This window comes from Phalaenopsis equestris, unplaced genomic scaffold (genome assembly GCF_001263595.1).
Source record: "Phalaenopsis equestris unplaced genomic scaffold, ASM126359v1 Scaffold000223, whole genome shotgun sequence".
Lineage (NCBI taxonomy): Eukaryota > Viridiplantae > Streptophyta > Magnoliopsida > Asparagales > Orchidaceae > Phalaenopsis > Phalaenopsis equestris.
The window spans coordinates 2,221,865-2,239,250 of NW_018164665.1; the positions used below are offsets into that span (position 1 = coordinate 2,221,865).

At 34.2% G+C, this 17,386-nt stretch overlaps 1 protein-coding gene across 4 annotated transcripts in view; it reads left to right on the forward strand.

The window, feature by feature from the left end:
• The first annotated feature begins 12,641 nt into the window (after positions 1-12,641).
• Positions 12,642-17,386, forward strand: part of LOC110023263 (solute carrier family 40 member 1-like) — a 29,045-nt gene continuing 24,300 nt past the window's right edge. For 2 of the 4 annotated variants that reach the window (XM_020722579.1, XM_020722582.1), the window contains exons 1-5: positions 12,642-12,747; positions 12,850-12,999; positions 14,539-14,689; positions 15,025-15,159; positions 15,250-15,311. In XM_020722579.1, coding sequence (XP_020578238.1) covers positions 12,704-12,747; positions 12,850-12,999; positions 14,539-14,689; positions 15,025-15,159; positions 15,250-15,311 — 542 coding nt within the window. In that variant the 5' untranslated portion in view covers positions 12,642-12,703. Of the gene's footprint in view, positions 12,748-12,842; positions 13,000-14,538; positions 14,690-15,024; positions 15,222-15,249; positions 15,312-17,386 lie in introns of all 4 variants that reach the window. The other 2 variants (XM_020722583.1, XM_020722581.1) reach the window with 2 other exon arrangements.

Consider the following 17,386-nt stretch of genomic DNA (forward strand, 5'->3'; position numbering starts at 1 on the left):
ATATATATATATATATATATATATAGAAACACATATACAAATAAGAAATATATGAAAATTTTGATTGATTTTTTGTCTTGATGAATAGAGCCTACATACGGAAGTGGCTCATTTGCTGAAGTAGATGAATCAAGCCCATATGTTGAAGTGGCTGAATCAAGCCCACTTGCCAAAGCAGTTGAATCGAGCTCACCTGACAAAGTGCCTAATCTTACTTATCACCATCTTTCTTGAATGGACTGTTGGTGTCAATTTTTGATGTTATGTGTAGGGTGTCTGTTCGACTGGCTCAGGACGATCCACTGCCCATTTATAGCGGCATGTAGCTCAGGACACCCATCTAATACCTCTAATGCATGTTTAGAGCTTGAAGTGAGGGTTTGCGATGATTCGACATTACCCAGGAGAACCTGCAGTTGAATGGACTCACCCAAGATATTGGTCGTGTTTGATGTCCACTCTGGTGCTTAAAGGTTTCTCCGTATCCATTCAAAGCCTCCCCGAGACTAAGGGAAGTCACAGAGCCCTCCTATTCGCAACACGAGAAAATTGGGTTTGGAACACCCTACCCGCGTCGTAGTCTCGAGCGCCGTTGGAGACACATTCTCCTATCATTTTTTTTAGGTTAGGGCTCCATAGTTTACTCATTTGTGTCTCTTATAGCTTTTAGATCGAGAAAATTCTAAGTTAGGTGCTCCCGGTGTAAATCGGGATTTTCGAGGCCAGACCAACACCTACGCACCCAAAATGCCTTCTCGGATGGTCAAAACCGAGCCTTGAAAGTTAGGCGCCTAGGTGCAAAACCGGGTGCTCGACACCAGTCCTGACCGCATAGGCTCCCAAAACAGCTCAAAACAGGTCTTTCCCGATACACGAGAAAGTAGGCGCCACCTGGGTGGCGTATATGCGCCAGGGTTGTGGTGCCTAGGCGCCAGTTCAGTTTTAGATCGCAAAAAGTTGGTTTTTGGGGCCGATTTGACCCAATGCACCCCTCATGAGTCTGAATTGCAGTGATCTCCTTGAGCTTGACGAGATGTGAATGGGGGATAATGTCTTTGGTTTAGCCTAATTTAGCATGTCCTAATTTAGATGTGCATGGGGTCTAATCAAAGTGATATTTTTGGAATTTGCACGGGGAGGTTCGTTTAAGCTCTCTTCATCTTCATGACTGATCTCCACTTCATTTTAGTTTCAATGTCGGTTAGGAGAGCTTGAGAGAGCATAAGAGAGCGCTTCATCTTCCTCTTGGAGATCTCGGGGGGTGCCTTGGAGATAATCTCTTGGAGCAAAGAGGATTTGAAGAAGACTCTTCATCTTCCTCAAGGAGAGAGCTAAGGAGTTGGTTTCCTTCCTCTCCTTCTTATTCTGCATCACTGTTTTTCTTCTTCTTCGGCGTTCTCGTTCTCTTCTCCGATGAAATATCCAGGGAGTACAACTATGAAATCTTAATCTTTCGGAATGGTGACTCCGGAAATTTCACAGTCTCTCCTTTTGGAAGGAGAACTTCATTCTATGTTGGTGAAGGTGAAACTCTTGTGAGTTCCAGCGATCTCTCCAGTGAGGAGAGCTTCCTCATTACTTTGGGGAAGGACTTGGGTGGGCTTCTCTGCTACCGTTATGAGAGTTTCATCTGGAACACGAGCACGAGACTTCGATCAACCACCGTAGAGGTAAGTTTCCCTAAACCTTTTGTTTTTTATTTATTAGTCACCCCTAGGAGTAGATTTTGCTAGGTTTAGACACAACTGTAATCTTTTTGATTGGTCAACTTTGTGATGTTGCCATATGTTTTGGTCACCTACGTTAGGCACGTTGACCGTCCAGCACTAGTTGGCATGACCGCACGTCTATGGATTGACCAATTATTTCCTAGAGGAAGCGTTAGGTTAAGAATCACATTCGTGGTCAATCCCTTATGAAGCTGGGTGATTTTTTCGTGATTAGCCATAGCCCTAACCTAAGCAGGTCACAATTTCCCAGGCGCTTTCAAACTTCCTTCAAGGGGTTGAAATTGTCGGAAGCGGGTCAAATAGCCGATGTCACTTGCATAATGTGTGTTTTGTGTGTGCATTAGTATTGATTATATGACTTTGCATTAGCACATTCATCACCAGCACCCTTGTTGTGCATCTTCGAGCATATACCCTCAAATGCTCGCGACAAGTGCTTGTGCCTCCCAACAACACATCACTCTACATCTCCTTCGTGGCATCCTAATGTCACTTAGCATCACGTCACAAGTGGTTTGCACGTACATTTCTGCACCTTTGCATGATTGTCTTGCTTGGCATTTTGCATGTTTATGAGTTTTATGATTAAAGTTGTGTGCATTTGAGTTTTTGTTTTGTCCTCTTGCACTTATTTCTCACATTCACACATCATGTGACAAGACGGCTTGCACACCACCTGGTATGCAATTCTACCTGGTGAGAATTACTTCACCTTCTCTTCTTACGACACTGCATCGGACTGTTGTAGGTCTCCCTCTGGATCACTGTCTCCACGACTCACCCATCATTTGGGTCGTTACCTCAACGACACATCCACCCTTTCAGGTTACTGCCTTAATGACACACTCATTCTTCAGGTCGCTACCTCCATGACACACCCACTCTTTTGGATCACTGCCTCCAGAACACACCTATCATTTGGGTAGCTACCTCCATGACACACCCACTCTTTTGGGTCACTGCCTCCACACTCATCCTTTGGGTCGTTTCCCCCACGAAAAACCACTCTTTCGGGTCACTGACTCCGCGACACACCCATTATTTAGGCCACCGCCTCCACGATACACCTACTTTTCTAAGTCACTACCACTACAATACACTCACTCTCACCACTTTTGTGTGTGATTATTCACATTTGCATTTGCATGTTTGCATGGATAGCGAGTTAAGATCGATGGGCGAGTGACTCCATGTTGGTCGTTGTGCCTTAATGAGCATCACTTTCCCTATCGATCTCGACGAGCAATGCTAGTTGAAGCATCAGGATTGAAAGATCCATGGGATCTAACTTGTGTCACCCTGCATGTCACGAGTCTGTCTTCAATGACCCTTATTTTAAAACTAAAAAAAAATATTTTTTTGAACTTATTATATTCATCATAATTTTAAAAGTACACATTTAGCAAACTAGATTATGTGTAAGATCAACCCATTTTCAAAATCCATCCTAGGTGAATGACGCGCCTAAAAATTATATATATATTCTCATTTTTAATGATGGTGCACTTTAATGAAAAATATTTTATGTGTTTTAGATTACACGTGCAAGAAATAAAATTTTGGAGAAAATGGAACGAAAATGGTGTAATTTGGAGTCAAATGGAGGAAGGAAGAAAATTCTGACATGACGCATTTTGATATGTTTTTTTATGCTTAATTCCCTTCACATTTAAAACATATTTTTTAAAGAAAATTCACTTTAAAAAAAATTATTTTCATGTTAATTTTGTAGGTATAACACTTGAAGCAGATTGGAGCTGAAACTGGACAAAATGGAGCAAAATGGGGTGCAGCCAGCAGGGGTAGCCCCCAAGCATCAGAAAGTGGCGCCTAGGCGCTAATTCTGGCGCCTTGGTGCCTGAAACGGTTGTGGACAAATCTAGACGACCCATGGAGTGTATAAGGCAACTTTTGGAACTTGGGAAGGCACCTTTTGGGACTTGAGAAGACACCTTTTGACATTTTAAACTATTAAAAACTCCAAGAACGTCCAGAGGTCATCGATAGAAATATGAATGTAGATTTCTAACTTTTCTGAAGAGATTGGTTAAAGATTTTAAGAAATGTGTGTAAGAAAATGTACGAGCATTGCATGGATCGGCAAGAGGCTTTGTTTGAGAGATTACTTCTTTTTTTCAGAGGGAAAAACTAAGTATTGTGTTCTTCATTATCTTATAATTATTGTAAATATTTTCTATGGAATTTACATTGATTAAGTGAAGTTTTATGTTGTATTTTATCTATGCTTCGTGAGTAGTTTTCTTTACTCTTTCCTTTTGATATGAAATAGTGACATGAGTAGGAAATTTTGTTTTAAGATAAAATAACTTTTATTTCCATGTGATGAGTAATATCTTCTTTAATTCATTGACACAATTCAAGCGATAACATGTTATGTTAAAAGATTTCTGCTTAGGAGGATATCTAGTACGCTTACCTCGTTATAAGGTTTCCTGACCCAGATGGGGTGTAAGCTCTTTGTACCTGAACCTTCATTTCTCTTCTTTCTAATGACATCCTCACAACTTCGGTGGGTATAAGTCCCACCTCTCGGAGATTCATGTGATAATCATAAGATAAAGTTTCGTTCCTTTGACCTTAGGGCCATCGAGTTCCATGCGGACGACACAATTCACGGATTGCTGACTGGGAATCTCCAGAAGTGTTGAATCGACTACCTTAATGACCAAATAAACTTAAGATTCTAGTGGCTTGGGATGACGGGTATGTGGTACCCTGACCCGACTACCTTTACCTTATAGGGATTACTCATCCCTTTCTTTGATTGCCCACTTTGAGCCATGTCGATCCTCTTGCTATCGTTAATATCATCTTGAGACCCGATTACCAACAAGCTATCATACGTTTAGGATACGACAATTTTTCCTCTGCCTTTATGGCTCGTATGTGCTTTGATGTCTTGGGATTCCTTGTTGGGATGATTCTATTGTTTCACAGGCGCTGTATTCCGTCGAGTTGGTTACCCATGAAGGACCGTGTGAGAATCATTCTCTGCCTTGTGGCTTAATCGAAGAGCATCAGAGCATTCTCCTGCGAAATAACTGCTTGATAGTCTGTGTTAGTTATCACTTCTAATGTATGCAAAACTCCCTATATGAAGTGTATTTTTGGGCAGCCCGCAAGATATAAGTAATCAAGTGGTATATGTCTCATTGAGAGCAGTCTAGACCTAAGAACAAGTAAACACACTTGAATCTTTGGTTAGGGGTATTTTACGTAGATATTCTTTCACAGATATTGATATAAGGTGTTTTTGCCCGATCTTGTTTCGGCGGACATAATTAACTAATTCTTGCAAGGTTTATCGCACATAGTCTCTCTACATTTTTTTTACTTCCTTTTCATCTTTGATGTATGTATGTCTTTTTTAATTCCTCTCTTTTTCTAATCATTCACATGATTCAGAAAAGAGACTTCTTCAGAAAAAGGAAAGTATACGACAATAAATAAACTAACAACTCTTTTAAAAATAAAAAGAGAGGTGTCTCTTTTTAAAAATAAAAAGGAACAAAAATAAATGCAATTTAGATCTTTCTCTGGGAAGGTAGCAGTTTGATAAAGTTATCAAAACTGACCATGACATCATTCAATCTCTCATTAATTTAAAGGTGTCTCTTGACACTAGGGATTCAGTCACATCATTCAAACATCGAGGATGGTCATCGTACCGTCAATATTTGACATTAACTGACAATGTCTCATAATTACGACACTGGCAGATATAAGTCAACAATATAGTCATTGATGTCCTACTTGATAATATTAAATTATTTTATATCTTAATTACAAAACCAACAACACGAAAGATGAATCTTTTCTTTTTTCTCCCTCCTTGTCTCTCTTTATGAAGGGCTCCGAATCGTTTTTCTCAGAGTTATATTTATCTCCTTCTCTCTTGCTATTCTTCTTGAAAACTCTGCGAGTTACGTAAATATGAGTCGGTTGATCAGAAGTCAGAAATTAATACTTTTACCTGAGGTTTCCTCTAGGATTCGCTTCTATCACAATCTCTCCTTACAACACTCTTCCTACAATATTGGGTCTTTCGACAAGTTTTATGTACTCATGCACGATACAGGACTCTGCATCATAACTACAACACCTTTCCCACTACTTTCACAGTTCACTTACCATCCCATATCTAGTAACCGCTAGCTTGTCGGCTTCTCAATGTCTCTCCACTTGTTTGTTAATATCTCATCATCGTTCGTCGCCTTCTTGCCACTAATTTACCATCTCAATCTCTTGCGGGTTTGTCAACCACTGGTTTGTCATATGGTTTCACAATTTATTTATATATATATATATATATTTTATTTTTTGGGTTCGAGTTTGGGACTGAGATGATTTTATTTTGACTATGAAGATGCTTATATTTGAATGGGTTGATTTGAAAGATAATTTCTTATATTAATTTATATGTTTTCATGTAGATTTATGTTTATTTAGGCTATCATTTACTTGCTCACTTAAACAAAACTCAACTTACTAATTCTTACTTAGAAGATAGCTCTAGTTCTTAAAACCTAAATGATTAGCACTTATTGATATTTAATCATATGAAGAGGAGGAGATGTATTTGTCAATGCACTCATCAAAAAGTCATTCTCTTTGCTACAACTAACTCAAGGAGTAAAAAAGATTTGAATTAGGTGTCCTAATAAATAATAAAATTAATTTTTGAATTATAAATTAATGCAATAATAATGGGATAATATTAATTTTATTGTTCAATAAGTAACATTTTAATTTAAGACACTTCATTTTTAAATTTATTTCAATAATGTGATAAATAAAAAATTTAAGACATGATATTTTCTTAATTTTTTTATTTAAATATATTATTTTTAAGGTCACACGGATTGGGTTTCTTTTAGTTGCTATATTGGTGGAGAAGAAAATCTCAGGTACTTCCATGATGGGACACAAGACCAACCAAGAAAAGAGTAGTGGAATGTCGACCAACGTTCGAGCGAGCGTTAGAGTGAGAAGATCTCGCGAGAAGGTTTTCCCTTCTCAAAGCTTCTCCTTCCAATTCCGCTCGCCCCGGTCCTTGATCGAAGGTCTGGGATACGCACCGACGCCCTGCTTTGGCTGCCCCTTTCTAAATCTACTAGCTCCCCTGGCCGTAACAACTACAGTGACCCTTCATCACAACAGAATCAAGAGATTAAATTTAGACAATATTATAATCTATCGGCTATGACCCGTTTAATTTTGGTTCTATGCAGAAGCAATTTTGATCGTGGACAAAACCAGACGAACTGTTGGTCTATCGCTTTTTAAAACAAAACAATGAAGGCATTTTTAATGATATTAAGTATTTCATTGTTAAATATGTAAATATTAAAGTTATGTTATTAGATATGTAATTCTTATTATTGTTATTATTATTATTATAGGCGCATGCATTATTGATATAGAAATGGAGCTTTCATACTAAGGTGAGGTGGCCAAATAGGTGGATGAGAGATGGATGAGAGAGGAAAAAAAAGTCATTAATGTCGGCTTGGCTTAATCTTATGAGATTATTAGAATAATATAATGATAATGTTTTTATAATGGTGATTAAGATTCATTCAATTCTTATCCCCTTTATCTCTTTGATAAATAATACATTATCTTAATTTGTAAGAATTGAGATTTGTTACGATCGACGTAGCATGAAATTTGACACGTGTCTTAAGAGTCTTTTTGATGTGGCTGCATCTTCTTAAAAAGATGATTGTAATGCAGTGGTGGAAAAAGTAATTTCTTGAGAAGCTATGATGGAATTATAAATATATATATTTTTTTTTTTGAAAAATCAATAAGCAACATTCTTACAGCCCCGTAATTTAATATGTCAAGTTGAAAAAAAATAACTTTTCACCCTATAAATTTCTAGAAAACAGCAAGAAAGCAGTTTCACAAACGGAACTGGTGTCATGATTAATTTGAAACACAAAATAGACAGAAAGTTTTCAGAAACATATCCTAAATTATCTCTCTTGAGCGGAAAATTTTGATTTAAACAAAGAAAGTGAAGCTCATTTTTATCATTATTATTGTTATTTTAACATTCACAACTCTTTACATAAAAAAATGAGAAAGTTGCAACATTGTTTTTGATGGGAGATAAGAAAATCGAGACAAAAGAGTAATGGATTATCGTGTTAGTATTGCTCGAGGATTTAACACACACTCAGATAAAAGAAAACAACCGGTAGAGACACTAGAAGTTTGTACGTGAAAAAGTTAGAAAGGGAAAAAGCCATAGGGTCTAGCCTAGTTGTAAAAATTCACTATAAGTTAATGATTATAAAGACTTTTTGTCCCAAAAGCGGGAAAATGTAACAAAGTCATAAAAATTACAAAGTTAATGTGCGAACGATCTCGTCGATGACAAGAGGAGAAGACTGATGATGATTGGCGAGGGCATACAAGCGGTGTTCGATAGTGGTCATCGGTGGTCGACGGTAGCAAGAGTGATGTGAACTTCAGCTCATTCTCAAAGCTTAAAGCTCTTCTTTGGGCATCAAGTCCCTCCCTCTTTTTTTATAAGAGCGGTGTAGTTTTATTTATAGAGTTCTAGGTGCAATCAACGCAAAAATATGAATCACTTTGATCGAACGGACCAAAAATATTATTTTGATCAGACGATATTTCATGGATATTTGAGTACCCTAATGATGTAGAATTGAGTGATTTTGGACTCGTTGAATTCGTCTTGTCGAGACGCTCGATTATACTATAAGTTCATCAGATCGACATCCGTTTGACCTTCCAAATATACCCAAAAAGCTTCCAAAAAAGGTTGAATGCCTTGAGCAGGGTTTGATTTGACTCAGATTGGACCAATTTTGATATTATTGGGTTCGTTTTGTTGGGTCAGTCAGTTTGACTATAAGTTTACTGAAATCGAAGCTCTGGATGACTCTTAATGAAAGTTCGAACATTTTTTGCTTCAAAATTTATATCAAATTCTGTACCATACATTCAGATACATGCTAGATGTTGAAAATTTATTGATAACATATCAATTTCCATTATGGCTGTTAAGGATTAATCTTCCAATTGTTATCATTATTTTCTATTAGTAAAAAATTCTAGCAATCATTTTAAGGAAAATTTACATACTTTTCACATAATTCTTATGTATTTACAAATCTAACACCCAAAATTTGTCTTATGTCATAAATTTGATATGATATCTAAGATTCGAGTGACATGTATGTAAATATGAATATCAAGGTGTTATATATGTAAATATATAGAAATTGTGTGGTATGTACGTAAGACTAAATTTGAATTTTAATAAATAGAAAGATTTACATAACTAAACTTCAATTTTTACATATATACCGCTTTGCCTATGCATGAAAATATGCATAGTATTTCTTAAAAATTAAAATAATAATATATTTTATATGATATTAAAGATTTGTGTGGTATAAATGTAAAAAAAAAGCAAAATTTAGGTGTTAGATATGTAAAACACATAGAAATTGGTGATATTCATGAAAATGGCCTTAATAAATATTACATTTGTTATAACCATTGTAAATTTATAGATAAAATTGTGATAGTTGTAACAAATTCAAATTAATAGATATAATTGTAATGGCTATTAATTGTTAATGTTTTTTTTATTAGTTACAATTGATATAAATTAAATAATGATTAAACCATCCCGGGGTGGACAGTACCTAAATTTTGATTCCCTCAACTAACTCTTGGGTTGAATGTGAGTCCCTGAGCTTTCCTTCCCAATATAGCTCGTCACCTCTTAGGTTGGATGTGAGTCGCTGAGATTTCCTTCCTAATGTGACACATTCTCGAGATCGATGTGAGACCCCCTTAAATGGAGTAAGGCTTCTGATTCTCATTTTGGGGCTGATACCTAAATTTCAGTTCTCATCCCGGGGGTCAGTTCCTAAATTATAATTAATTTGAATTTACATAAATACCACACAACTCTTATGAATTTACATATCCAACACTTATAACACTCGATCTTTTCATAACACATCAAAAATACAATCTTCGATAACTTTCAAAAAGCGTAATATTAATTTTCATGCATGGATAGAGTGATATGAATGCAAATATCAAAGTTTAAGGGTTGGATATGTAAATGCATGGGAATTTTGGTACGTGTTTGTAAAATCTTCCTTTCATTAAATGTTTATTATTTTGTGATTATGATGATTGATCAATATGTAGGGATTCATGTGATGTCTGGCAGAGGCTGTGGACCGTCGGCTGTGTTGGTGGACGGCTGGCGGCTGCAGCAGATCGACAGTAGCGGGGACTAACGATAACAATGGAAGAGAAGGGGTCTTGTCTCGAGCATTTTACGGTATAACTCAAATTCGATCAAATCTATCGAATTTCAAATTCAGTCAAAACGAACTAAAATATGAACTTTAAATTCATTTATATTTTTAAAAAGTGCTTTGAACCTTTGGGTAGTTAAAAACATATCATAAATAAGGATTAAAAATAATTATTTGAAATACTTGAAGGTCATGCAAATAGAATATTTGCATACATATCACTTATTTTTTATGTATTTATATAGTTAACCCCTAAACTTTAATTTTTTTCAATTTCACCTACAAAATAAAATGATGATATTTTTGATGAATTATAAAAGTAATTTTAAATTATTTAGATGCTCTTTGGGATCATTTTTATTTTATTTTCATTTTATTTTATTTATATTTTGATTTAAAATAAAATATGTAAAATTAAGATATAGTTATTTTTAAAACAAAAATAATTAAAAGTTGTATTGAATGCTTTTTAATAATTTCTTTTTAAAAATGAAGCAAAATAAAAAAAAAATTATGAAGTAATTATATTAACTAAATAAATGTAGTTAAAGTTTATATGATAAAAATTATAAAACTGTTAAAAAATATATTAATTATTATATTCATTTACATCTTGAAATAAAATATATAAATCTATTATAATTATAAAAGAGGATTTTTATATTATTTTTATTAAAAGAACAGTTGGAATTTTTTATTGATGAATTAATTAATAATATAGATAAATATATTGATTTTAAAAGGATCACTGACTATGAAGCATATATACTGGCATGAGGACTCAGACACAACACGATATGATACGGGGATATGATATAATTAAAAAAATAGAACATGACACATCATAAACACGTTTTTATACTTAATTAAATACTAACATAATATATATATATATTTTTTATAATTTTTTATTAAAAAACAACACAACACAAATTATACAAGAATAACAATTAATGTTATAAATTTAATTTATATTATAAAACCTCATGTTTATGAAAATCAAATTTCAAAATTAGATATGACGTATTTCAAAAGAATTCATTCAACTTATCCACTAAAATTTAAAAAAGTCATGTAATTACAAAGATGAAATTTCTATTGATAGGCTTTAACAAATATTTGATGTACCTTTGATGTTTGATTTTGACGAATGTTAAAAGGAGCTTCAACATAACGAGAGATAGGACGGTTGTGACTATGAGGTATAATTAAGGCTATACATATATTTATTTATTTTTAATTTTTGTGACCCATTTTCTTGAAAACATGTTAAGCTCACGTTCGATACAGCTTGAGGTGTGACCCGAATGTGTTCGAGCCTGAAGAAATTCAAACATCTATTCTTCAGTGTCGAAGAAGTATTGGGGCGTGTCAGAGAAGTGCCGGTTTTCGATACGCATCCAACACCGGTACGGCACATTTTATAAGTGTCCGTGCAACATCGACTACTAAATATTCACGTAATTTGTATTTAAAAAATTAAAAAAATACAATAATTACATAAATAAAAAAACATTACAAGAAAGATGTATATTAGGATCTGTTAAATATATATGTAATATCTAAAAATTCAGTGATTTGAATGTTAAAATTTAAGTTTTGGTGTTCGATGTGTCATGCATGAAAATCGAACATAATGCACGTAAAAATTGAAGTTTCGATGTTAGATATGAAATACATAAAAAATGAGTGAAATATATGTAAAAAAATGAAAGTCTAGGTGTTTGATATGTAATACATAAGAAATGTGTGGTTGGTATGTAAAAATTGAAGTTTATGTGTTAGATATGTAATACATAATAATTCAATGGAATGTATGTAAAAATTGAAGTTCAATTGTTAGACATGCAATACATAAGAATTGAGAGGAATGTAGGTAAAAGTTGAAGTTTCCATTTTAGATATATAATACATGAGAATTGGTGGAATGTATGCCAAAATTGAAGTTTAAGGGTTACATATGTAATATATAAGAATTTAGTGGAATATATATAAAAATTGAATTTTAGGTGTTAGACATGTGTTACATCCGAATTGTTTAGTTTTTGGGTCTGTGTGGGGTAGGTGCATCTTATTTAATAATCTGCTGATAAGCTGATTAAAAATAATTGATAAACTAGGTACGGTAGCTATTATAAATTTTATTCTTTTAGAAAAGTCAGATTGCAACAAGAAAGCTGCCACGACACCCAGATAGATGCGGTGTGAAAACATTATTTTCAGCGTTTTAAAAAAGCATGAGCTGCCAAAACGCAGTTTATCCGAACAGATCTGATATGTTTTCAGAACAATATCGCACCAAATAAGCTCCCCAAACGAGACTTTTATGTTTAAAATAAGAGTATTAGAGTAAGATAAATGTATGTATGACTGATATTTAAATGTACTAATTTTTAATTATATATAATATGTCGATGAATATTAAAAATTTGAGATCATAAATGTATATTAGATTGAGTTAAGAAAGGATAAACAGTTGATGAGTTTTTGATGATAAAATAAAAATAATTATTAAAATGATATATAAATAAATACAAGAAGTTGTTGATGTTATGAAAGTATATCCATTACGATTATGTTGTGGCTGAATTTTTATTGGGAAATTCTCGCTCCCTCTCGCTCCCTCTCGCTCCCATGGCGTCGTCTCTGAGCTCAGGAGCAAACCCTACCTCGATTAAGTAACCACACGGTTTCCTATAGCACATTTCTTCTTCTTCTTCCTCTTCGTCTTCTTTTTCGTTCTTCTAATGAGCACTCTTTTGCCACTCTCGAGGGTTCAGTTTCGTTGGAGCAAGTCCCAATTTGAGCCATGGGAGAGGGGAAGAGAGTGAGCAGCTTCTTCTCGGTGAATCTTCTCAGCGATCCGCCATTGATCCTGTTCTTCTGCGGCGAATGTATGTTGGACACTTCCTATCGAGATGGGGAGCTAGGTAATCGCTTTCGCCCTTTTTCTCTCTCTATTCCTTTATTGTTTTAAGGAAAATTTACACACGTAGCACAAAATTCTTATTTATTTTAATTGAAGTGCCCTGCTTTTATGAAAAAGATTGGAAGTGCGTCGCCTTGTCTGACCGAGAGGTCGCATCTTCACAAAAGTTAATCAAGTAAAATATGGGTTTAATAAATTATTGAACTTTAGGTTTTAGTAAATTTTGGAGGAGTTAAATTCAGGAAACTGTTTGGTAGGATAGATGGTTATCATGCCATCATAAACCCCTCTTGATCAAGCTTGCATTTTGATGCATATCAGTTTTGATAAATTTCGGAGTAAAATTCTAAATTCAAACTAGATGTTTCAATAAAACGAACCCTGCAACATAAAGGGTGATCTGATCCAAGCCCAAATGAACCCAAATAAAGCATTTAAAGCATTGTTGGAAAAGTTTGTAGATTAGTTGAAGGATTATACAATCTTCAAATTTTATATACTTATAGTAAAATGGAGCGTATCAACAAGAGGAATCTAATGAGCTCAGGATCACCAAATTTTGAGGTCATGAAGTTACTTAAATGTTAAAAAATTGATCTATGATTAAAGAAATGAACATGCGTCCTACGATGTTTTATTTTAAGATTTTGATTAGATTTATCAAAACTTCATTTTAAAAAAAATTATAAATAGACTCTCATTCTTTAGATGAATGGGACTTATAATTGAAACTAATAAAAGAGCTTGGAGATCTGAAAAATTCTAGAGCTTTGCCCTATGACCAACTTCTACCACCACCAACAAGCATTGTCGCTTAACTATTGTTATCTAAATGCCATTAACAAACGGATATCACCTCATCTACTTTCATCATCGTTTCATGATAATGAATTATTGTTGAGTGTATTACGTTACAATCCTATTTTTATCAATTACAATGAAGAGCATTCTTTTATAATCTCAATCAATATCGTGGACAATTTCTCCTAGATATGATTCAGTTGTTTTTTCACTTTGCGGTTTTTCATGTGAGAATTTTGATTTCTCATACATTTTTCTTCTTTATATGTTTAAGTGTGAGATCTTTTGGTAAAGCTTTGATGTTAAGCTCTCATTGTACCGCCATGATATTCTAGCACAAAACAATGTTAAAATAGTTATGTCCTCCTAATTTTTTGACAACTATTTTCAAAATTCAGAATTTGAACGAATGAAAAGAAATACTGAGTATGGGTGTCGATCTCTTAAACCATACTTCCCTAATCCATGATTTAAACTAAACATGACGAAAATGAGATTTAAGAAGGTTTGTGATTTATGTGAATGAATAAATGTTTGCATGCTGAGTTTTGTAATTTGTATTTACAACAATAGATTAGTCATTTAACATGTCAACCTCCAAGTCTTTTGAGAGATTGCATGATTGCTTTTTTTTAATTTAATATTTAGCTTGAGCTACCATTAACTTCTTTGTTATTTTATAGTATGATCAATCCATTTGAATTTGTCCACTAACTTTTTTTTTCGTCTTTTTTTGTAGAATGTGGGAGTTCTCTGTTGGCTTATATATGATAAATATTTTGCCAGACTCTTTACTTTTCACTGCTATTTATGGTGTTGTGGAGGCTGCCTCCACAGCTTTATTTGGCCCAGCTGTTGGAACATTGGTAGAAAAAATTCCTCATAAGCAGGTGAGTGCAAGCTCTAAGCATCTCATTAATGGGGCATTTACATGCATACTTCCCAATTCCTATGTATTTACATTTCTAACACCTAAATTTTACTTTTTACATTTATATCACATAAAAAATACCACCATTTTAACTTTTAAAAAGGTGAAATACAGTTTTTCATGCACAGTTAAGGCGGATGTATGTAAAAATTGAAGTTTATGTGTTAGATATTTAAATTCACGATAATTAAGTGGCATTTATGTTTGTAAATTTTTCCCCATTAAGCTTGCTTTTGTATTTTTTTCGAGAAATTCTTATTAAATGTAAACTTGAGTTGATCTGTTGATTTGCAGGTCCTGCGGATGTGGTTGTTAATTCGAAGTTTATCGTTTTTGGTTGCCGGAGGAGCTGTTGCGGCTCTCCTTGTGTACTTTGGCCCTTCATCTCATAAATCCGTGTCATTTATGGGTTTAGTTGTCATAACCAACATATCTGGAGCCATTAGTGTGCTTTCAACTCTTGCCGGTACAATACTTATTGAAAGAGAATGGTAATATTGAAAGAGAAACATAAGTGACATATCTGGAGCCATTAGTGTGCTTTCAACTCTTGCTGGTACAATACTTATTGAAAGAGAATGGTAATAATAAGTGGTTTTTGATAAGTCACTCGTTGCTTGTTGGTCTTATTTTTTTGAAACATTTACAAACATACCACTCAATTTTTATGTATTTGAATATCTAACACCTAAGCTTTTTTTTTTTACATTTATTACACCAAATCTTTTATATTACATAAAAACTTCCTATATTTTAACTTTTAAAAGTGAAATACGCCTTTTCATGCACAGAGAAGTTGGCATATATGTAAAAATTAAAATTTCCGCGATAGATATGTAAATACATAAGATTTGAAGGGTTTGTATGTAAATCTTCCTTTCTAGTTTTGTTTCTACATGATGCATTTTCCATTAGCTCACAATTTTTTTTTTTATATTAGTATTGCAATATGCTAGTGATATATATATATATATATATATATATGTATGTATGTATATATATGTGTATGTATGTATATATGTATGTATGTATGTATGTATGTATATTTTATTGGTCTTTGACATTAACTTGAAGCTTATTTTTATATAAGCACTGTGTGATGTTTTTTTACTATTGTAATGTATTTACTGTCATATTCTCATTATCTCTTTATAGCTTTAGTCTCGTTGGATTGCTTGAAATTAGAAAACGTTTTAAGAATCGGTAGAGTTTTTAGATTGTCATTTAGCTAGAAGGCAACATTGATTTTCAATGCTACAAACACCTTTAAATTCTCTCGAAAGTGAGGATTTCATTATTGCACTATAAATAAGTGAAAACCGAATCACTTGGATATGATGTTAAATATTTGAGTGTTATGATGGTAAATATTAAAGTTTAGGTTTTAGCTATGTAAGTACATAAAAATTTTGTGGCATGTATGTGAATGCCCCCTTTTTATTTCCATTCGAGCTACTTGAATGCTTGGTGTCATTGTACCAAGCGTTTGTTTGATACACGTGGAATTCTGTGTTTCATATTTAGATTTTTTCTCATTTATTTTTCTATTATTATGTTTTTAGCTTTTTTCCTTATATGTTAGTTGCATCTTTGGTAAGTTGTAATAGTTGACATTATGTTTGATGTGGAGTTTACTCTATATAATGAGAGAAGTTGTAATTTGAAGTTTAAGGAATAAGAGAAATTTTCCTCTTATATTTTCCTTCATGGTATCAGAGCTTAAACCCTAATTTCCATCGTCCAGCCTCCGGATCAAATGCTTGTGCCGCTGGGTTTATTGCATCTTTTGTTGGGTTTCAAAAGCCACTACTGCTGCCTTCCCGGGATTCGAAAGCCTTTGTTGCTGCCCTTACCTGATTGTCTCAGGTTGGCAATCCCATCGTTTGAACGCATATCCTGCTGCCTTCCCTTGGTTCGAATGCCTCTGTCATTTTCGTCATTCAGTTATCGGATTGTGGAATAGCCGACTAGCCGAGTGTGAAGCCTTGCAGCCACACATCTACAACCTATCTACCAGCCTTTGGTGATGTCTTTGCGGCAAACCTTACTTGTTGGCCCTCCACAATTGTCTTTTCTACATCGATTTCCTGCAGGCCTTCCGTCGGAGTCCTTGCAACCATCCCTTCGACAAACAAAAACTAATTAGTTTTTCTTAGCCCAAAGCGTGCAGAGGTTCCATGACAAAGAACGGACCTTGCAGAATCAAGATGTTTAGCTCTACCTCGGTGGATAGTTTTTACTATGAGGCCAGGAATTCCGTCCAGCCAGCCCCGAAACTCTTTACCTTTATCACAAATCATTAACTCAAAGGTCAAAACTTCCTTCAATGGTCCCAATCCATATTTATGTATATTTGTGGAAGAGCGGAACGTCTAACGGGATATGGTACAATTTCTAAGCTCACTAATTCTAGCCATCGCTCATGGAAGATGTAGGATCATATGATCATGTCTTGGTTGATCAATTCTATGACCACAAAAGTTGAAGAAAATTTATTAATTTACAAGACAACACGGGAGATTTGGGAAATAGCTCATGAGACTTATTAGAATATAGAAAACATTACAACATTATTTGTAATTGAAACAAAACCTCATGGGCTCTGACAAGAAGATTTAAGTGTTACTCTAACACACTATCCAAATATTGATTACAA